At 35.6% G+C, this 24,346-nt stretch overlaps 1 protein-coding gene across 1 annotated transcript in view; it reads left to right on the forward strand.

Moving 5' to 3' along the window:
• Window positions 1-24,346, forward strand: part of LOC140153563 (interferon alpha/beta receptor 1-like) — a 66,021-nt gene that overhangs the window by 15,356 nt on the left and 26,319 nt on the right. Inside the window, exons 2-5 of the mRNA XM_072176342.1 lie at window positions 12,942-13,071; window positions 15,087-15,271; window positions 19,803-19,978; window positions 20,861-21,017. Of these exons, the coding sequence (XP_072032443.1) occupies window positions 12,942-13,071; window positions 15,087-15,271; window positions 19,803-19,978; window positions 20,861-21,017 (648 nt within the window). The remainder of the gene's footprint in view (window positions 1-12,941; window positions 13,072-15,086; window positions 15,272-19,802; window positions 19,979-20,860; window positions 21,018-24,346) is intronic.

Below are 24,346 nucleotides of genomic sequence, written 5' to 3' on the forward strand. Positions count from 1 at the left end.
GCCGGGTGCATAAGATTTCAAATGGAGTCACCCATTCAGGTTATCTCATTTGAAATTCACACTCCCTGTGTGGAATATTATGGTCATATTATCCATTTGATTTGATTTGTTCGGGTTTTGACAACCCTGGATAGCCCAAGAAAGCCTCTATTGAAGCTTATTTCCATTGGGGTCCATTTGAACACCGGGACGGGTTGGGAACAGTCAGGGGTTAACACCCTACTCTTTTCGAAACTGGCTGTGAGATACATGTACAGGTATGGCTCTGTACACGGGACCGACGGCTTAACGTCCCCTCCGAAGGACGGAGTACTTTCATGATTCATTTACCCAATTCTAAATGAACCATGGGGAGAGCGGAAGTCTGAATTTAATCTACAGAAGTTGCCAATTAATTTCAGACTTTTTTTTTCCAAGTCAATATCCCAGCAAATCGCCACCGCCGGGAATCGAACCCGGGACCTCATGCACTAAAGGCAAGTACCCTAACCATTGCGCCACGCTCTCCCATGTAGAGGGTGGATGTATTTCAACTACAATAGCCCAATTGTACAAAATGATCAGTTATAGGTTACTTCAGTTTATAATGAATCTTGATTGGGGACGATTTAATACAAGTAGCCATGGAAACATTGTATTGAATTATGGCCATTCCCTTAGGTCAAAATCATTGAAAAGCAGTATGTCAATACTTTTGAATATGAATTTTCATCGAAAGGTTTTTATAACTTCACTATATCTTGAGTATGAAAGATATCTTTCATGTCTTAAGGGGAAATGCTACTTTTAGACATGGCTTGACGCCATTAGCATGCAGATGGACAACACGTAGGCTCGGGGGCAGGTCAGTAATGCACCAGAACACCTTATTTTCGTAATTCATTATCGTGATCATCTCAGCTCATCTCACTGAAGTGTCGTCAGTGTCTGCCGGTACTATTTTATTAGAAATGTAAATATCATCACAAAATGACTCTTAAGTGGCTATACTCTTAATATTAAGTGCAATAACCATGGCAGTGTAGACTTTCCTTGTTCCGGAACTCATATCATATAAGCACTCCGCACACTTCAGCTATACCAAACACTTAAAAAAGTGTTGCTATCATCCGGGTGCAGTTTTATTGATAATTCACCTCAACAGGAGGGCTTATAGCCAGAACTAGCTATGTCTATTAGTTTTCTCAAAAGCGATAGAAGAACATATTCAACAATTCCGTTTCCATGTTTGTGCAGTATTATCTTTATCTTGTTTCTCCACTTCAAGTTGGTATACCTGGCTCAAATCAAAAGTTTACAAATAAAAAATACTTCATATCGAGGGCTTAGAGCCAGAACTAGCTATGTCCATTTGTTTTCTCAATTACATGTTATTCATTTCGGCAACAAATGTACGGTTAATTATGCCCTCCATAATAAATGCAAGTGCCTTTTGGGTATGCATTGTCACTTGAACAGTTAGTTATACGCAAGTGACCATGCATATACCCCAAAGTCACTTACATTTTCTTATTGAGGGCAGAATTAACCGTCCATTTGTTACCGAAATGAGTAACATGTAATTGAGAAAACAAATGGACATAGCTAGTTATGGCTCTAAGCCCTCGATATGAAGTATATTTTATTTGTAAACTTTTGATTTGAGCCAGGTATACCAACTTGAAGTGGAGAAACAAGACAAAGATAATACTGCACAAACATGGAAACGGAAATTGTTGAATATGTTCTTCTATCGCTTTTTACAAGTAATCAACATACATTGATTTTCAAATGTCAGTCACAGTTGTTGCCGAGGTGAACCATTTTGTACTTTTTACGTATTAAGTATCGCAGTTTGAATATGCAAATTTAATACACCAAATGACAAACAATTTTGTTTTGTTTGTTGTGTTTTGTGTCTTGTCATTTTTGTTTTGTTTTCAAAAAAGTTGAAAAAAGATGAAGACAAAAAGAAATTATGACAAAACAAAAAAAATATCAATGTTTCTTCGGTAATAGGCACCCACCGGTTGATAATGGACGACTCCATGATGCATCATCACTTCTACGGCGAATACAACATTAAATATGAAATGTCGGGTTTTTATAAAGGTTTGTATAAAAACACACTACAACAACATTTTTAAAATCTTAAAAAATGTTATTATCAACATTTTTGCAAACATTTTTTGCCAAATATTTCGTGAGCACTTGACGAAATATTTAAAAATAACATTATATGTTCAAATATTTTGCAGTAAAGTTTTCCAAAAATGTTTTTGAATAATATGAAAACATTATACCCTTTATAATTATACACTTTATATAAACCGACATTTCAAAGTTTTCTGGCAACCTTTTCTAACCTTTTGCGAATATTGTCGAAAACATTTTGTGTAATTATAACCTTTTTTGTGATTCTATATATAATCATAGGGTTAACTTCACAGGGTCATGGCACGGCATAATGGACTTCAATTCAATTCATATATAGGACTATATATTATTTGGGTTCACTGAGCAGATGTTCAAGGACACTTAATCCCTTGATTGTATTTGTTTATATGCATAAATATTTTCTTGTTGGATTTTCCTTTCTCATGATATTATTTGGTTAAGTTTGTTTGCCTGGTTATTAAGTGATTATGCTGTATCACCCACGTAACCAACTGATATGATCACCAGGTCGACTTTTTTTTTTCTACCACTAGATCAAAATTTGATTTCGATTCATTACCATACCATGATAACTGTCTACATTTTTGAACAGTTTTTTTTAAATTTATTTTTGCATATAATATGGTTAAGGGTTATGTGGGAGCGAGTTGGCGCAGCGGTAGTTCCCTCGCCTTGCACCACTGAGGTCCCAGGTTCAAGCCCCGGCCGTGCCGAAGGCCTGTATATGCATTTGGTTTATTCCGATCCATGCTCGCTCTCGCAGGTTTTCTCCGGGATCTCCGGTTTCCTCCTGCTTTCAAAATCGGTGATTAGTTGTTTGGTTATCAAAAACTTCCTTTACCCAATGGAATTTGGGGAGCTGCAGAAAATGGGTGGATGTAACAATCTAAGTGCGGATAGGTTTGCGCCAGTTTCAACCAGCCTAGTTGATGCGATCTGATTGTGATGATTCACTATAACGCAGCGAGTTACAGCGCTTTTAATCCTCTGGAAAATGTAAAATTCCGAAATTTAATTTATTTATGCGTGGTATGTTTATTACATACAGAAGTAAATCGAGTCAATTTTACTGTAGAACATACAAGAATAAGGCCGATTATAGTTGAACTTTATGACATATAGTTTGATATATTTGAATATGTTATGTGTTTCGTATATAGGGGTGTTGTGGGCATTAACACTGAGAAGAGATTTTTAAGGATATATTTAATATGTGGGGTGAAAAATAATTGTTTATGTATCGCTAGTTCCCGAGCCGGTTCAAGTTCAACATGTTCAACATCTTAAAATTCCGAACAGATACCCTGTTTTTTCTTCTCAAGGTGAAATCATTGTATCGCCAAAACATCACATTCATGTTATAGTAAGAATTTACATATCATGTAAGTGAAAATATGTGTGCTGGAGATGTGAATGATTTGATTTGCAAATCGTGGTCGTTGCAGAACATGAGAAAGCAGTTGTAATTTGAATCGTACTGGAAGAGAAAATTGGCTTACGGTACATGTAGGAAGAAATGTCATTTCAATGACACAAATATAAATTAGATTTGAAAAGTAAATCATGTAAATACAAGTTGTTGTGTTACATGATATAGAAATATTGAATAATTATATGAACATAAGGGAAAATGGCTCAGTAGTTTCTAGGAAGGTATTCTCCATGTTGGCAGTGGTACAAATATGATAGAAACCATGACATTAACTTATAATTCATTTTGAAAAGTGAACTTTATACTAATTTTATTGCTGGACTATGCCATAGTCGATTTTTGATAAATAGAATATGCTATAATCATGATGAACGCATTCGGTTGAACTCGAAATTATACTGATGTTAATTACATCTAATTATATGGTTATAAAACGTTGATTGACATTAAAAGTAAAGTATATACGTCACTAGGCTTTAAGATATTATTCAATGCAACATATGTTAATGGCATAATTATAATGGCTCACTTCAATACTGAACAATTCTGATTTTAGAATCTACCAGTTTCACGAAAGCCCGAGTAAAATTCACTTGGGAAGCTAACAGAGGGAGGGAGTGCGGTGACTGAAAAGATCGGATGTGCTCATACAAATCAGAGTTTTATGCTTAAATATAATAGCCAGAGTACTAGTATATATGCACAATGGGCAAGTGGACTACGGAGAAGTCTATAATTATACGTAATCTAAAATTAACTCGACAACCAAGTTTGGTGTGATCATGGTGATGCCTTGTGCAGTCGTTACTTATGAAATCGAAATGAAAATTATTATTACTAGGTATAGAGGTTATCCGTGTTCTATAAGCTGCATATCCTTTCAGCGACTGCTATACCTTGTTTAGGATTTTCAAAAGAAGCACCTGCATGTGCAACCATGACTATTTCAAAATAGCCCGCCAAAGTCATGCAAGTAACTCCGAGGTCGTTCATTGAATTTGTTTGAATGAGGAATACTATACGGGAACCAGCGCCTTTTGTTAGAAGTCACACATGAGTAACGTGGATAACCTCTATAGTCTATAAGCAGAAAGCTCCTATAGGCAATTGAACATGCTCTTGGTAGCTTTTCAGCTTAATCATGTTAATTAACATAATATCTTCATAGCAAGTGCGAACAATTATAATAGAGAGCTTGCGAAATGACGTTACGTTAACTTTAACTTTAACTTCTAGAGGATTATAGAGGATTATGTATTCAAAACCAAGATGGGTTTGAATACATAATCCTCTATAATCCTCTAGAAGTTAAAGTTAAAGTTAACGTAACGTCATTTCGCAAGCTCTCTATTAACTTACAAATGACTTGTACTGTTTGCATTCATGTTCGACTGCTCAGTGCCAGAAGCGGGTAAGTGCAATAGCTGCCCTGTGAATATTTGGCAATTTACACACAGTACTGTACTCATCTACACATGGCAGCTACATATGGCAGCTACACACTTCTGAGCAGTCGTTATGACATTTATATTGCTGTGATAATGGTATATAATAATGGTTATTAATTGTATATTCACTTGTCAATCATCGGACATCATGCTTAACTTTGATCATTATTTGATCAATACGATTCGATTGATTTTTAGGACTTCAATGTAAATATTACATTCCTTCATATGGAACATTGTCACAAAAAGGGCATGGGCGTAAGGCATAGTATGAAATACCGATTAATCGATGCTTCGTCGATACATCTTTCCATGGGGTGGAAGCATTTTGACAAGCTTAAACTTTGAAAAGGTGTTGAATAGTCATAATATCAAATCAATCCTAATAGCCAACTGTCAAATATGCAAGTGAATGCTTTTTGGTTTTTTTAATCTGAATGGTTCTTTTTTTTTTAAATGAATAGAATTTAATTATCTTTAATGTGTTAAGTGTTAAAACACTTAATATATTTAAGATAATATAGGAGTTGCTTGGAGATGAAAAAGGTGTAGGAGCATTGGGTGACATGATCAGGGATCATTATTCATTTTGAAGTTTTGAGAGTGTGGAATAATTCGTTTAATAATTCTCCTTTGCCTCATTATACTCTCAGCTACCCTCGATCTCAGCACTGAGCGACCTTCACATTTCACAATTGTGGTTTATTTTATATCAAAAAAACTTTTTGGGAATATCGCGTGTGTCGACATTTTCTTTCCAAAGTGAACAACTCTTGCGGCAAACTTTTGTCCAGATGACTGATCACGTTGTATCAAATCCACGAGTTGTCATGACAAAGTTCTGTTCGTGATCGGTAAACTTTAAAAATATAGTAAACATGATACACTTGAAACTTTTAAATGACTTAGTTTGTACTTTTTTAAGAAAGCGTGGTCCGATTTTCATGTTCTAATAACAGTGAGATCTACCATTCAAATTTTGAGTTGTATTGTTCCAGCGGTTTTGATACGAGAAAAACCGTTTATAACAATGTACCATAAGATTTCTTCTGATACCAAAATCTTAGTTTTCATGGTTTTGATGAAGAAAATTGGGGATGAGGCTGCCGATCGGGTCAAGGACCTTTAAAGCAAAATCGTGTTAGTTGTGGATATATATTTTGCTTGCTACCTGCATGAGTTGTGATTATGATAGTTTGCTAGTTACCCAAGTTGTGGTTGTGATATTTTGCTTTCTATCCAATGTATGGTTATGATATTTTACTTGCTACCCAAGTTGTGGTTATGATATTTTACTTGCTACCCAAGTTGTGGTTATGATATTTTGCTTGCTACCCAAGTTGTGGTTATGGTATTTTGCTTGCTACCTAAGATGTGGTTGTGATATTTTGCTTGCTACCCAATTTGTGGTTAATAATTTGGACTTGTGTTGATACAGCTACATTACTTTACAGATCTGTTTCTTAAAGCCATAGGGCCTCACTTATCAGAAGCATATAATCATGTTCAACCATCTTGGAGTGTGTCTTGGATTTATCTATATTTTGCTCGCTACCCAAATTGTGGTTATATTTTTGCTCTCTACCCAAGTTGTGGTTATATTTTGCTCGCTACCCAAGTTGTGGTTATGATATTGTGCTCACTACCTAAGTTGTGGTTATGATATTTTGCTCGCTACCCAAGTTGTGGCTATGATATATTGCTAGTTACCCAAGTTGTGGTTATGATATTTTGCTAGTTACCTAAGTTGCGGTTATGATATTTTGCTCGCTACCCAAGTTGTGGTTATGATATTTTGCTAGTTACCCAAATTGTGGTTATGATAATTTGTTTGCTACCTAAATTGTGGTTATGATATTTTACTTGCTGCCTAAGTTGTGGTTCTAATATTTTGCTTGCTAGCCAAGTTGTGGATAATATATTTTGCTTGCTAGCCAAAAATTATGTGTGGTTATATTTTGCTCGCTACCGAAGTTGTGGTTATGATATTTTGCTCGCTATACTTAAGTTGTGGTTATGATATTTTGCTAGTTACCCAAGTTGTGGTTATGATATTTTGCTCGCTACCCAAGTTGTGGTTATGATATTTTGCTCGCTATATCCAATGTGTGGTTATGATATTTTGCTAGTTAAGTTGTGATTATGATATTTTGCATGCTACCTAATGTGTGATTATAGTTTGCTCGCTACCTAAGTTGTGGTTATATTTTGCTTGCTTGTGGATATGATATTTTGCTCGCTACCCAAGTGGTGGTTATGATATATTACTTGCTACCCAATGTGTGGTTATGATATTTTGTTTGCTAGCCAATGTGTGGTTATATTTTGCTCGCTACTTAAGTTGTGGTTATGATATTTTGCTTGCTACCCAATGTGTGGTTATAATATTTTGCTAGTTAAGTTGTTTTTATGATATTTTGCTAGTTACCAAGTTGTGGTTATGATATTTTGTTTGCTAGCCAATGTGTGGTTATATTTTGCTCGCTACCTAGGTTGTGGTTTAATATGATATTTTGCTTGCTATCCAATGTGTGGTTATGATATTTTGCTAGTTAAATTGTGGTTAGATATTTTGCTTGTTACCCAAGTTGTAGTAATGTTATTTTGCTCGCTACCCAAGTTGTGGTTATGATATTTTGCCAGTTACCCAAGTGATGGTTATGATATTTTGTTAGTTACCCAAGTTGTAGTTATGATATTTTGCTAGTTACCCAAGCTGTGATTATGATATTTTGCTCGCTACCCAAGTTGTGGTTATGATATTTTGCTAGTTACCCAAGTTGTGGTTATGATATTTTGCTCGTTACCCAAGCTGTGGTTATGATATTTTGCTCGCTACCCAAGTTGTGGTTATGATATTTTACTAGTTACCCAAGTTGTGCATGATAATTTGCTCGCTACCCAAGTTGTGGTTATGATATTTTGCTAGTTACCCAAGTTGTGGTTATGATATTTTGCTCGCTACCCAAGTTGTGGTTATGATATATTGCTTGCTACGTGGTATTTTACCAGTTACCCAAGTTATGGTTATGATATTTTGCATCCTACCTAAGTTGTGGTTATGATATTTTGCTTGCAGTTCGATGTGTGGTTATGATTATCTTGCTTACTACCCAAATAGTGGTTATGATATCTTGCTCGCTACCTAAGTTGTGGGTATGATATTTTGCCTACTACCTAAGTTCAATTACTTGCTGTAATTGTATTAATTTTTGGTGTTTGCTACCTATGTATATAGCTAGCTTCTATCATTTGCTGTAATATTATGTTTGTCCTTGAAGAAGGGCAGTTTATCTGCTCAAAATGTCGGTTGTATTTTTATTTACATTTTCCCTACTTATCCTTGTTGTTTTGGATTTTTACTTGCACAGTGTATGTACATTTCCATGGTTTGCATACTGCATTAGTTTTTATTCTTCTTCGTTTTTGTCTTCTTCCCCGCATCAAGTTGGTTATACCTAGCTCAAATCGATCTGTTTTTATATGTTTTAGGTATCCTCGTGTATCATCTTTTGGTTCTTAGTGTGTTTTGTACCTCGTCCGTATTGAAGGAGACGCTATATTGCCTGCTATAATGCCTGCTTTATCATGTAGCAATTATTATTTTATTGTTTCAGTCGGTAGAACGTTTATTTCTATCTAAAGAACTACTGGACCAATACTAGGCTTGTTTGTACTCATTTTAATGCATTTTTCATGCTTATTCCAAATATGGTCATGAACATTTACATTACTGAAATTTTTGAATTTGATTTTTTTTTAAAAACTTGTCGTCTGCAGTCGACACCCGCGTGAAGAGAGTTAAGCTAATTCACATTTTGTTCATATGTTTCCTTCCAAGTTGCATCAAACCTTATCATATACCTATGTTGCTTCCTTCTCTCCCATGAGGTACCAAAAGTTAACCCATTTGAGCCTTGTTTTTAAATTAAATATTTAGACTTATTTCTCATTTTGTCTATTGTTTGCTTGTAGGTTATTCAGGTTAATATGACCCAAATCACATACCCCTTCCCCACTCACACCCGCCCACCCTGAGACGAAAATACCTAAGTATTTTCGTCTCAGCACCCACCCCTACCCAACCGCGCGCACTCGACATACAGGTGTTTTTGTTCACATACGCATCTATTATTTTAAATCAAAACAAGAATAATATTTAAACAGAACTGAAAGAGAATCATGCGCTGCTCTTATTTTTAACCGATATATTAACTGCTCATTTATTGACTGCGTCCTCCAAGAACTCTTAAGAGTTGAATGTGGTAATGCCGTTCCGCTTTTAACTTGATACATATGAGTGATTGTAAATAAAAACATTGACAATTCTTACTAGTGTTATGATATAAAACTGATCATCCTAATAAGAACATTAACATCGTCATTATTACCACGGAAGACTTCACAATACATCTATAAAATAGTACTGACAACCGGTTTCTTCAACAAAAAGTATTGATAAAAGTTTCAAATGATGTCACAAAAATTACTGGAGGTGAACTTATCCATTAATATGATCAATTATATTACGTTGTATATCGGAAATGATCAATCTTTACTTATTTATTTATTTATTTATTTATTTATTTATTTATTTATTTATTTATTTATTTATTTATTTATTTATTTATTTATTTATTTATTTATTTATTTATTTATTTATTTATTTATTTATTTATTTATTTGATAAAATTCCATTAATTACATTAATGTAGTACATGATAGGGTCCTTCGTCATACATTTGCAAAAAACAGTTTTTAAATACGAAAATTGTTGCTTGACAGATTGACTCATTTCATGACAATGAAAGCATAAAAATACATAATATTCTGAAACCTGAAAGGTTATAGCATATTAATTGTTTTCATCACTCTTTGATTCAGTTCTGAAAATATCATAAGCATTTTGATGCTACTGTATTTTGACGTCATACGTAGTGCCTCAATATTTAGAAACATATAGCAATAACAAATTTGAAACAATACCAGGTATCAACAGAAGCAGACTATGATCACATACACATCATTATTATTTATTTATTTATTTATTTATTTATTTATTTATTTATTTATTTATATATTTATTTATTTATTTATTTATTTATTTATTTATTTATTTATTTACCCAGGGTATTCCGATCAAACAAAATGCTGTTCTTACACAAATTATTTCAAACCAACATGACAAGCTATTACCCCAACAAAAGTAAGAATTTGATTTTTGAATTTGATTAATTTCTTGAAAAAATAAAATGAACTGAAATAGTTTCTAATTAATTATGCAGATTAAAATTAGCAAAAGGCTAAACGTAATATACTTCTATTTTACTTGTATTACATTTGTACCAAGTCTAAGCTAGATAGTCCTTGGCAAATTGACTTTGCATAATTGGGAGTATGTAGTTACATCTTTGGTCTCGCTTTCAGTTTTTTGTTTCGCTAACTCCGGCTTAATTGGAGTCCCTGATTGGAGTTAGCAGAGCCAAACGCCACGGGTGGGAAGTAGTCAATTACGAAAAACATGAACTATTTGCCAGCGAAGTGGTTACATAACTCCTTACTAACTGGATCACGCATCTTTTGGAATATTGGTAGTACATGCCATAAACTTTGTGTTGCGATCATTTCGATCGCGGTGCAGAACTCAAAAGCTTGATCCAGTTGACATAGTGATAATCGGATTACACGTAACACTTCGCTGGCGAATATAGCAGCCTCTACCCAGGGTTCGCATCGACCAGAATGCTGGTCCTGTTCTAACATGTCTAAAGGCAATTATGTGCATGACGAAAGTCATGGTTTAACCTAAATAAAGAGATTCAGGCATACATTTTTTGTTATTATTTTGATTGATTCTTGTCATAAAACGGGACAATGGCAGCCCGGGGTGACAGCTCTGGTGTCCACTAGTGAACTATTCCTTACATATGTACATGTATGTACGGTTTCTGCCTTGGACAAAAACAATCATGCCCCAAATGGTATTGTAATAATGAACCCCTAATTATATCGAATTCATCAAAAATGTCATTAATTTTGTCTTACGGTTGAATGAATAAAACGACCATTAGCACGCCCAGTGGCCTTAGCGTTAATTTTGTTGTCAATGATTCGCGGGCCATATGAGTTCACCGTCATGATCGTGTTAATAGTATCAGCAGTATTACAAAAAGGAGTTCATGCATAGAATAAACAACGTTTTTCTGCGTTATAATGATTAAAATAATCATGATAATTATAAATAAATTACTGTGTATTATTATTTCGTATGTAAATTGTTTAGCAAAGCAACAAACCATATGTACATCACAAATGAGCCGTAAAGTCGCCCCGGTCAATTGTGTTTTACTTTGTGTTTAGAAAATATATATCAGAAGCTTTAAACACTGTTAAAATAGTATATCATTTGACTTCAAACGATATCCAGAAGCGGGGTTATGGTTTGTTGAACTTTGCTCCTTCAACAAAATGGTACCTTTTTCGGTTCTACAGGTGTCTCTTTTTCCACATTGCTGGTAATAAATATCAAACAGTCATAACTGGCGGTCATTTTAAATCATCCCAAAGTTAACGAGATTCTGGAATGTCTGTCCTCTTATTGTTAATTGCTTATTATAATGTACATACCAAAATACAATGCTTTGTAACCCACCACTTGAACAGGATTTAGTCAAAGCAAACAAAGACTAGAGCTATTTAAAAATTCTATAGACATAGGTAAAAGCTTATTATCCTCTTCAACAATAGGATTATCGATTGGTTTAAAAGGTGTTTGACTGGCGCTATCAAAAATGAGATACATATAGAACCAAATTGAGGTATGAATACGACCTTCATGCACATTTTACACTGTATCTCAGAATACAATTTGCCGACTTGTACGGCTCATTCGTGATGTACGGTCACATATTATATTTTCCCGGCGACGCCGCCGAAGTGTTAACAATAATTAGTTTAACAATATTTATTCCTAGCTGCAATATTTCTGCTAATATTTGTACCCGGGTATTTGTATTGGTCAAATCGGGCCGCTACAGGGGAAGCCAATAGAAAGGTTACCAAAGTGACCAATACGACGGGACGACACATGTTTTAAATGCCAGTGAATTGAAATTTCAAATGCTCACTATATTATCATAAATAAGATTGTAATATATAGATTAAAATAAAAATTTCTAGGGATAAAATGAGGACAAAGAGTAAAGTGTCCTTAAAATGACTAAAAAATGGGACCAAACATTGACAAATGGGGACGAACATTTGGCTCTGTCCCCCACAATGGGACAAAAAACTGACAAATTTGGCTTTGTCCCCTCACACGAAAAAGCTGTCAACGCCCTTGCAAATAGAGATGTATAAAATATTTTATAATAAAATGATCTGTATGCATTCTACGGCGGCATTAAGTAAGATTGTGCTGCGTCAGAGCCTTTATAAGAGGGTGGGTGCTGGAAGCATTGTGGTCTTTGTTTTACACGTTTGAACTAGATCTTTGACAGCTATTCGATTCGCATCCGGGGCATGTAGAATGTGTTCATATGGACAAGTCAAAGTCAGTATTGACCAGTAGTAACAGGTGACCCTTCCTGTATGCCCTTGTGTAATCTGGCGCAACCAATGCACCAAATGGCATGGTGCTATTGCGCTATCGAAAACAGGGGAAAGATTAGGAATTGGGAATATTATATAAGCTTATGACCGGTGATTTTGGCCTTTTCATAGGTTTTCCCGCTTCGATTTTATAAGGCACTGTCCGCCTAATGTCAGCAATTGAACAAATTTCTGAGCAAATGGACAAATCACTTAATGTTTGTGTTCCTATACCCTTGAGCGTGTGGGCGAGTTCTTTCTTTCTTCAGGATTCACGGCGTCGTATCATTAATTTATTTTCTCTTTCGTTTCAGATGAATCTGCGCTAGGGAAACCTTCTAACGTCACTGTGTCCTGTCTAAATTTAAATTATACTTTACACTGGAATCCACCGAGTAGTTCAAGTGAAGATGGCACTGTTTACTATACGGTTTATTACTTCGGGTAAGTGCATTATGTCAGAACAGGAAACAGTTCGTGCAAGACGGTGCTAATACCTTTGTTATTACTATGCATTTACGACTTTCTTGCATGCAACCATGCAATGAGTTAAGCAAAGATTGTAGTACGGCTTGCGCACACAGAGGCTTCAGGCTTTAGCGCGTACAAAAGTGTGTTTGCATCGTTTTCTATATTAATCGAAGGGTCAGTTCCAATATCGTGGAGCCTCTGTAAGCTCCCATAATAGATTCAATAGAGTCAATGGGCTATTCCAGAAAAATGCACACCCCTTATAGAGGTAAATTTTCAATAAAAGAAATGTTTGCCTTTCCAAGTTTGTTTCCTGAAAACGAGTTGCCAATGAATGTCACTGGAAAAAGCTTTGAAATGCAATAAAATATATTTAAAAATTACGGAATTGTCCAAAATGAGCCACTCAAATTTTGGAATTTTGATTGTGAACTATTTTTGGCTGTATTTTTTTTCGCATTTAGACACTTTGAATGTCTGGATTTACAGCATTCATAACTGGTCAAAAAGTCCTGAAATCAGAACTCTTCTTCAGGGGGTGTGCACCGATTTTAAAGTTTAAGTTGATCATTGTAGAAAGATTATTCAACAACTCCTCCTATACCTTTGTACAGGAGCCAACCGTTGTTAATCCGTGATGAATCGACACTTTTACTGTAGCGTATACGCGAGCGAGACTACGCGTTACGCGAGAGCGCGTAAAATTCGTCATGCCTGGAACCTTTGTGCGTATGCAAGCTTACAAGTTGAATTCAGTATTTTTCAGGTAGCGGCTAAACTTTGCCGTTTTATTGCTGATATTAACGGAGAAATCATCGAAGTTTTGTAAGGCTTAGTGACAATGATTAACTGACATTTCCTTGTGAAATAATCGTGAATTATACGATCTTTAGCTTCTTTTCGTTGTTGAAAGGGATTCAATCATGTTTCACCGTTGTTCATCACCGTTTAACAACTCGCGTCCGGCGCGTCTGCGTGGTTTACTTCGCTCGGGCAGCTAAAGCTGCCCTTGCGAAAGCTGCCCTCGCGAAGTAAACCACGCAGACGACGCGGCCGCATCGTTGTTAAACGGTGATGAACAACGGTGAAACATGATTGAATCCCTAAATATTATTCTATGCAGACAGAATCTGTAGTATTTTCGTCCAAAAAGTTTGATCTACTGGGACTCTAGCAAGGATTTCCTATTCATCAAACTTTTGATTCATGAGCTTAGTGATGAGGTCATAAAAGTAATATGGGTCAAATTCCGTGGGTTCAAACGCATATTATACGGCTATGTAACACGGTTTTTTGATGTCATGTAAAACTACGTCATTTTTAAGAAAAGGTGAACACTGATGGCGCTATTTATCTTAAAATCTTTACAAGGTGTAGACACTGGTATTGTGGCATTAAACACCAGAAAAAGAGTAATAGATAGCAAGGAAATTTTCAAAAACTTTTTATCATGAAATGTAATGAATAATTTCTATTATTTGGCTAAATTAGATTTAAAATATATGTAAATAGCGCCCTCAATTTGAACACAAACATACAGTTTATAGTATTTAAAAAAATCTATGTTAAAAATAACTAAAAAATATATGCATATATTAGTGTGATAGCTGTAAGCTGTTGGTATTGTCCAGGTCTAGAATTGAACATTATTATTAAGTTTTGTTAGAAAATTTAATAAATGATCACATCAAACAACCGTGGTAAATGGTACTTCCTGCCCGTCTTCAAAAACTAGCTATCTATATACCATCTTTGTTAACACAATGAGACCATCAATAATAGTTATGGCATAGCAAGATTATAACTACCCCTACATCTTCTCTGGACAGAGTCAAGGATTTAGCATCATTCCTTGGTGGGGATATCGCTACGCACAAAGATACTGAAAGGCACCTAAAAGTTAAAGCAATGTAGGGGAGACGGAATATAATACTCTACCTGATCCAAATTCCTGAGCAACATGTTATTTATTCTTTCCAACATTTCAGGTTGGGGTTCGGATGGTTACCATTACCCTCTTGTGTCAACATCACACAACATAGTTGCTACATCTTCCCTGTTTTCAACACACACGATGATGTTTTTAGGGACCTTAAAGTAAGCGTCCAAGCTCATGATGAAGCCGGTAGTACTGGAGCTCCAGCCAATGTTACATTCAATCCGCTCACAAATGGTAAGATGGTGATCTGTTTGTTTGTTCTTTTGTTTAATCGTTCTGTAGATGAGTTGACCTCAATGTTTATCAACAAAGGCAAAGGACTGGTATATCGATATGCTTGAGTAAACCCCATGCAACCACTACACTGTTCAATATATAGCCTTCTTGTGACGTGGCGGGAGTTTTAAAAACACGAGCCCTGAACCAGGGGCTATATTAACGTGCCTCCTGGCACGTTCGTGCAGTGAGAATAAAAATCCGTGCAGTGAGAATTACAAATCCGTGCTTAAAATATGTCTATACTTTACAAGTTTCAACCCGACAAATGACTAGGAAATTAAGTTCCTTACAAAGTAAGACTGATGGAGATAGAAAATCCTCTGCAAAACAAGTTTGTCGCAATCAATCAAACATTCATTTTGAGAAACAATTCAAGCAAGTATCTCCTTACAACACATCTGGCAATGCCCCAATTTCTCCCCAATTTTTCGGCCACTCGTGGGTGAAAACCTCGGGAAGATGCGAAATATAGGCGAACTAAATTATACCGGCAAAAATTAACTAGGATATTATTATTGTATATCATGATTTGGCGGCAAAATAGAGTAAATATATTACAAATTGTCCCGTCTTTACACAACATAATCACCTTGATTCGGGGTTAAAAGGTAAAGTTTTCTCGTGTTCCGCGCACAATTGTCCCAGTAGAACGGGCCAAAACGTTGCCCACCCCTAACATGCCTAATACACCCACTGGGGCGAGAGCACAGACGAAAGAGCAACAGACCGCGTACAACCAGTCAAAGTCTCCGTGCATTGTATGATGTGAGTTCTCGCATATTCATGAGGGCCGATTCGATCGTGACGTGTCTAACAATCACGCCAGCGTTGCGTGCCTTCAGTATACGCGATACAGCGTTGTGTTTTCGCGATTATGCAATAGACCGTATAAATACGCTGTAAGTGCGTAGCAGTCTGGCCTGTCGCATTTCGTGGAACAATCGGCCCTCATTATCGGGTGATGCTGAGACTTGGACTGATTGTACACGGTCTGTTGCTCTTTCGTCTGTAGGCGAGAGTCAAAAAGTAAGAGCTGCGCGAACGAGATTTTGTCAGAAATTCCAGTTAGAAACGAGCGCGTACTCATTTTTAAGCATAATACCGTTTGGTTAACTTGATTATCAGTAAACCAGCTGTGTACTTTATCGAGCTGCAGCTATGTGTGCATGTTACTTTTTACGAGCGGTAAATTTTTAAGCATAGTACCGTTTGGTTATTAAACTTGATATCAGTAAACCAGCTGTGTACTTTATCGAGCTGCAGCTAAGTATTAAAAACATTTCTGATAAACATATTACAAAGATTGTAATTTTATGACATTGCATACACCTGTGTGCATGTTTACTTTTATCGATCTGTAAATTGTTAAGCATAATACCGTTTGGTTAACTTGATATTAGTAAACCAGCTATGTACTTTATTGAGCTGCAGCTAGGTATTAATAAAAAAAATTCTGATAAACATTTTACAGAGATTGTAATTTTATGACATTGTATACACCTGTGTGCATGTGTACTTTTAGCGAGCTGTATCTTTTTATAAAACATAATATATACTCCATCGTATGACAATAACAAATTGACAATGACAATAAAAAATAGGACAAAAAATATTACATCATGTACACTTTAAAAAAAGGACATATATTCCCCCCCACTGGTTTTATACATCTGTCGATATCCAACGCTACAGCGGCCATAAAACGTCAAGTTTAAAAAAACCCGACATATAGTTCAAAACGATGACACTGAAATGTGTAGTAAATGCATAAGCATAAGAGAAGACACCGTGTATTGATTTTGAGAGTTCTAAAAGTTCTGTAGTCATATTGTGCACAACTTGTACATGTACATGCACGAAAGAGTCCTGGTCGCGATATTTTTTTCCTAGTCAACATTTGCATCACATAATACATTTAGGGTCTACATGATTATAGGCCTATATGAGGCTAGAATCGGCTGGATTGAGCTGTGTTCAGTTTTATACGGCGGATTTATTGTCATAATTATTACCTCTTACTTAAGGGCTGGGGTATGAACGTTTGGACAGTATTTATTTTGGGACATTAGAGCACATCAGACATATCGAATTGCATTCTGAATACGAAGAATGTCATTCTGATATCAAATAATTTTGAATTTTGAAATTCGCAATTGAATACACATTTTATGGCAAATCATTAAAAATTGATATTTTTGATATTTAACAGTACTTGAAGTAAACTTTATAAATCTGATGATTTATACTTAAAGTGTATGTAGGTGGGTTGAAAAGCCGACGATCAATTGAAAATTTTGACATTTCGTATTGAAGATATGGATTTTTTTTCCCAAAACACCAAAAATAAATAGGTCTTTTTGGGCAAAAAATCCATATCTTCAATATGAAAGGTCAAAATTTTCAATTGACCGTCGGCTTTTCCTCCTGCTACATACACTCTAAAATATATCATTAGATTTATATAATTTACTTCAGGACTGTTATATATCAAAAATTCGAAAAATATCAAATTTTTATAATTTGTCATAAAATTTGTATTATATTGTGATTTTCAAAAAATGAAAATTATTTGATATCAGAAAGACATGCTTCGTATTTAGAATACAATTCGATAGGTCTGAGGTGCTCTCATGTGCCACAAAAAATACTGTCGAAATGCAATAAACGCTCATTTTAGATCCCTTAACAAAAGAAAAACAAATTTATTCCAATTAAAATTCTACCAGGGTTCGAACCCACAACCTTTCGATTAACAGTCGAGATCGAATACCACTACGCTGTGAGTGCTTCTGCCAGAAATGCGTTTGTTCATCATACTTATTGATTACGGAATAAATCGCAAACACACGATATATATTACTTGTCTATTACTAATAAATACGTATAATCTCCAATCAATAATGAACCTTGCCTCCGACTATTCGGTTCCTATGCAAATGTTGACTAGTAAATTAATATAGGCGTCCTGGTCATGGGCATCTTCCTGGGGGTCGGGGGGGGGGGGGGGCGAAAATAGAGCAAAATTGCACAATTGCACTGGTCTGCAATTGAACACTTTTTGCGCGCTTCGCACGAAAATGTCATATTGTCCGTATTCCTTCCTCGAGTCAGTCAAGTAAAATCAAATTTTGAGATTTTCTCATAAACTGCTCATTCTGTTATGCTAGGTGGATTCCTTGCATCAGTTCCTTTCTAAAAATGTATACTTTTATATGTTTCTCATAATTACATTCAGAGATTCAGTAAAAACACTGAGTAAAGTACTGAGTCGAGGAAGGTATTCATACTATAATAAGACGGGCACAAAATATTATCGCTTTCCCTAAATTGTAGTCAGTCTCGCTTGGGTACAAGGATTGTCTCCTTTATTATTTAAAAACAACAACAGTGATTTATAATGCGCTACGCAAAGGCACAACGCCCAGAAGTTGATCCACAGGCCTCAGCACACTTAACATGTTGTCGCTGACCACTACGGCCCCACATCATTACATAAACCATTTAACAACAATTCAGGGACTTTGCAGCTACAAGAGCGCACACCCAATACATTCCACAAATAACCTTCGCAACCAGGATCAGGGTTACAACGAGACAATTAGCAGTAAGTTCCTTGGCCAGGGGGCGTTCAAGCTAACGCAATTTTTCCAAGAGAGCGTACTAGGCACCGTCGCGTCAGGGTTCGAACCCGCAAACTCTCGCACCATAGTCGAATGCCTTATCGATTGAGCCAACTTGACCGCCAAAGAATTATTACAGAATAAATAAATTCTTGTCAACTTATCAAGTTTGAGTAGTTTATCTTCTCAGAGAGGGACATAAGAAAATATTGTCAAAATGAAATGGTAATCTTGTCGAGTTGGAGTTCTTGTCAATTTGAATAGTTACTTTGTCCGCGCTCTTGTGATATATTTTGTAATTGCATATTGCAATAAAGTTGTCAAAAGTGATTTATATTTTCCTTTTAAAACACATTATCTTGAAGTGAACTACAATGTACTTCTCTGATCCACCTACCCCTGTGGGAAGATTTTGGAAATATCTTCCACAGAGGGAGTATGTTTTTCAACTATGGTCCAGGGTTAATCATTTTGAAACACACACTCCTCCTGTATTATGGCTTTAACTGGATTGAGTATTTCAAATAGATGTTACCCAACTGTCTATTCTATTCAAAATTCATACTCCCTCTGTGGCAGACTTTACCCAAATCTTCCGCAAGGGTAATATGTATTTTAAATGGAATAGCCCAATGTTGTCTGTTGCCTAGGATACAAAGTTTGAGGTCCAGATGTTAAATTGAATACACATATGTGACATCAGTGTGACATGATCAAGAGGAATGAGTCGCATATTGGCAGTTTTCAATTAAAAGTTTGTGCATCATTTTCTGGCAGTTTACATAATATATTATTTGGGGTACAAATCATGATTGGTTGTGATTTGCTAATGCCAGTATCATTTCGATGTTTATGTTACTTTATAGCTACTGTTGGTGCGCCAACTGTAACACTACCACCGGAGAAGATTGGACCATATGAGGCAGTAGCATATCTAAAGGCACCAATTAGCCCAATTGGTGATACGGTCGTCACCCAACAACTCACAGAAATATCTATCAAGTATAATATTAGTGTGTGGAAGCAAACAACAAAGATTTTGGTAAGTAGTTCACTAAAAGTGACATTGCAAAATGCATAAACATTAAACATGACATTCCGATACTGAATTCTTATTGTCTGTATCATAAGGATTTTCAAGGTCAAATGCTGAGCTTAATTGTCAAGCTTGGAGCCACGCATTTTGTTCATATTCAAGCTTGTTAATGTACCATGAAGAATAAATAAATCAAGTCAAAATTGGACCACCTGATCTAGCTGTCATGTTGTGTCTATACATACTACACAGAAGTAGGCTATATTCCTGAAAAAAATCCGCAAACTGTAGTTGAACATGAGCCAATATCCAACGGGTGCACATTCACATGATTAAGGCAAGCATGCAATAAGCTTATACATTTACTGTACATACATTAGTTGCAACTATTTGACCATGACGATATCGCGTAGTTTTGCATTCAAATGTACATTCGGCTGCTGTTCCTACGTGTTTTCCTTCTTCATGTTCTTGTTTAATTTAATTTGATAAATTCGGCAAAAACACATTAAAAAAAAACAATGACATATTATCAATACCACCAAAAGAACACCAACAAGGTAGACCAGGAGAGCTATATAGCTTGGCATGCTTGTTGTTAGACAGTCCCAGCGTCAACACACTGTCACCAAAAGGTTGTAACTCCGACCAGACTCCGACGACCAATAGGGACATTTAATTTACATAAAGCGAAGTATATGAAATATTGCACAATATACATGCACATTAAAAAACAATATAAAGATGTAAATCTGCGCAGCCCGACTAACACAATAAGAACATGTCAGGCAGAAAAGTGGGTCCGAACAGAAAACCTTAACGACATTAGGCACATAACTTGGAGAGAGTATTATTTTTAAAAATTCACATTTACCATCAATATTGCAGGAAAAATCTCTAGCCTCAAGTATAGATATGACACACTTGACCGACCTACGTCCAGATACCTCGTACGAACTTCGAGTATTCACTACATATGACACCATGTATGGTATGAAGTACAGTCCCGATGTGGCTACCAGTACTTTCACGACGAAACAGAAGAGTGAGTATGTTAAATGAATTTGTTAAATAATTACAATTATTTTTGTTGTTGAAGTCACAAGCATATACCGAAGGACACATGTATTTAAGGAATATTATTTTACATTTTGTTACATCATAAACTTGGGATTGCTATTTGTACCAAGTAAATGCGTCTCTACTGGTATAAAAGGCATCTTTTCATTATATCAACTAAAAGGATTTTAAACTGACTCTTATCTTTTTACGCGATCTATTTAAAATTGGGTAAATCATGAAAATGGTTCGCATGTGGGGGTGGGGGTGGGTGCGGGGGATGTTTCTGTGCGGTTAGTGTCGTATGGGTGTATCAATACACCTGATTATTTTCACTCTTAATTACACGAAAGTAAAAGTACTGTATGGACTGTTTTTGTGAGGAAGTCCAGAAACAGGAAAGTCTACATTGATGGCTCAGTTGTTTGCGTTAACCATAAGTACAATATGAATGGGGTGCGTGAACGGGTGGGGGGGTGTGTGGAGAGTATGGGGTGTGTAGGGTGTGTCTGGGGTGTATCATACAGGTAATTATTTCCACCTTTAAAGGAATATTTCGTGATCCTAGCATCCTCTTTTTATGACATTTTTCAGTACATATCCACGAAAAAAGCCTATTCCCAAAATTTCAGTTGATTCCGATTTTGCATTTGCGAGTTATGCATGATTATGTGTATTACACTGCTCCATAGACAATGCGTTGTAATTTCGTTCTGGTGCACCAGAACGAAATTCAAATTTCACGATATCTTTGCAAAACGAATTAATCTGCAAGAAATATTTTGTACATAAACATTATGTAGCCAGAGGTTTCCAGTGATATAAAAATCTCAACTTTTTTTTTTTTTTTTGTGGGGGGGTGAAGCTGTGGATCACGAAATTCCCCTTTAAGTGTACAAAAGTGCAAATTGTGTGTGATGTTTGTGTGAGGTGGTCCGGAACAAGGAAAGTCTAGATTTAACATAATTTACATGATTGTTTGCTTGAAACAATTAACCATTACGATACATTTTTAATATGTTTATATCGGGATGTGAAGGTATTTGTTGGGGGGTGTAGATGTGTGGGAGTGTATAGGTAAAACACAATATATAACAATAACAGTCAAACTGTTAAATGACATTGTAAGCTGTATACGGTACATGTTGAAATAGTGTCAACCAGTGCAAATAATCCTTATTTAGGTCTAGTGAATTTAGGTACGTAGAATCCCAGCAAACACAAAAACGTTTTAAAAACATTTTAAATAAGTTATATTTTGGCTTTTGGTTTAGGTAAAAACGTTTTAATAACATTAAAATGTCGGGTTATATAAAGGTCATGATAACGTTTTAAAACGTTTTGTATGAAAACACACTACAACAATATTTTTAAATGTTTTCAAAAATGTTATTGTAAACTATTTTTGCAAACATTTTTGCCAAATATTGTGTCAATACTTAAATAACATTATGTTAAAATATTTGAACCCAGCAAACACAGAAATGTTCTTAAAATGTTTTTCAAACCCTTTTAATAACATTTAAATGTCGGGTTATATAAAGGTCTTGAAAACGTTTTTAAAACGTTGTTGAAAATATTTTGGGCAAACAGTTTTCGCAAAACATTTTTTTTCAACCTCAAAATAACATTCTGTTTAGAATGTTTTGTATCAAGTATTCAAGAATGTTTTTGGAATGTTATTAAAACGTTTTCATACCCTTTATATAACCCGACATTTAAACGTTTTCTGTAAAACATTTTTGTTTGCTGAGCAGTAGATTATCAAAAAATGTTTTTTAAGGTTATGAAAACGTTTTATACTCTTAATATATACCCTTTATATAACCCGACATTTAAAGGTTTTCTGACAACCTTTTATAACCTTTTGCGAATGATGTCGAAAACGTGTTGTGTTTGCTGGGATACTCAGTGCACTACACTAAATACAATATTTAGACCAGATTTGAATTAATCCAGTCGATTCCCGATGGAAATCAGAAAAGGTCTGACATTTTCTAAAAGGTCACGATTTAAAAAAAGGTCATATGGTACTTTGTTAATAAGTTCATTACCGTGCAACACAAAGTGACCAGGAGATACACTATGGACCACAACAGCCTCATCCCAATGACATAGTTCAATAACCTCAATCAAACAATCATAGTGCAAAATTTGACCTCAAGTTGCAGAGTATGAGTTTTAGTACCCAAATTTTCAAAGGTCATTCAATGAATGTACAAATGTATTGGGGTTAAAGAACTGTGCCCCTGATAGATGAGCATGTTGTGGATCCTAGTGATAAAGCCAAAGCACCACACATCTATGATCATTATTATCGTTTAAAGTGTAGTTTTATAATGATGCATGTCCACTTTGGTCATTGATGTAGAAACATCTATAATTAAGTATCGTTAATACAAAGAGATGAGCGTATGTTATTAATTAAAGCAATAATGTGTGATTTGCATAAAGATTAGATTCCTATTTAAATGTTTGTTTTTACTGATCACATTATCCCCTTTTAATTTCGAGCCAAACAAATGAGGTACATGTATAACGAAGAAAATTGCGGTTTCATTACATTACAGCGCCTATAAATGCGTGTACTACGCTCGCCGATCGTAACATGTAATACTGCACAGAGCATCGCGCTCGACGTGTGTACACATAAGCTGACATCCACGTAGTGGAGGTCGACCCGGTATAGCATTCATATCTACATACTAACAAAGTATGATGTTTTGCATAACTTTTATTTTGCATAAAGAAACACCGCGCGATGTGTGTTGTAAGGGTGCATGCCACCAAATTAATGTCCCTCATCATTTATTAGACATTAGGATAATCATCCCTGAAAACAGAAACATACAGTCATGCAGCGTACACTTAAGTGTGAAACATGTGTTTGAACCTGAGGTACACTAGTCTCAGGTTTGACCAAGAACACTAAAGTTTATGCAGGATACACCCCATGCAGCCTACGCCTATACGGTAGGTCTGACCAAACACGGAGAAGCTGAAGGTCACTCTGTTATTTATCTTCTACCTGACCAGCATGCAAATCCCTCAGAATTTAGACAGCGGCAGGTCAAGGCCGTGTAGGCCCTATGTGTTGTTCGGTATCGGCCGCTTTAGGGGCAGAATGGATCCATACGGTCACTGTTCTAATATTCTCTACTTTCAAAGAATAATTTATATTATTATATGTAGCCTAATACTTTAGGATTGTGGAGACAGATATACAGATATTGCTAATTCATTTGCTACATACACAGTCCGCTATATTTTGCCTTTTAAAATATAAGTTACCAATTGTGACATGCGCCCTTATTC

This window comes from Amphiura filiformis, chromosome 5 (assembly GCF_039555335.1).
Source record: "Amphiura filiformis chromosome 5, Afil_fr2py, whole genome shotgun sequence".
NCBI classification, from domain to species: Eukaryota; Metazoa; Echinodermata; class Ophiuroidea; order Amphilepidida; family Amphiuridae; genus Amphiura; species Amphiura filiformis.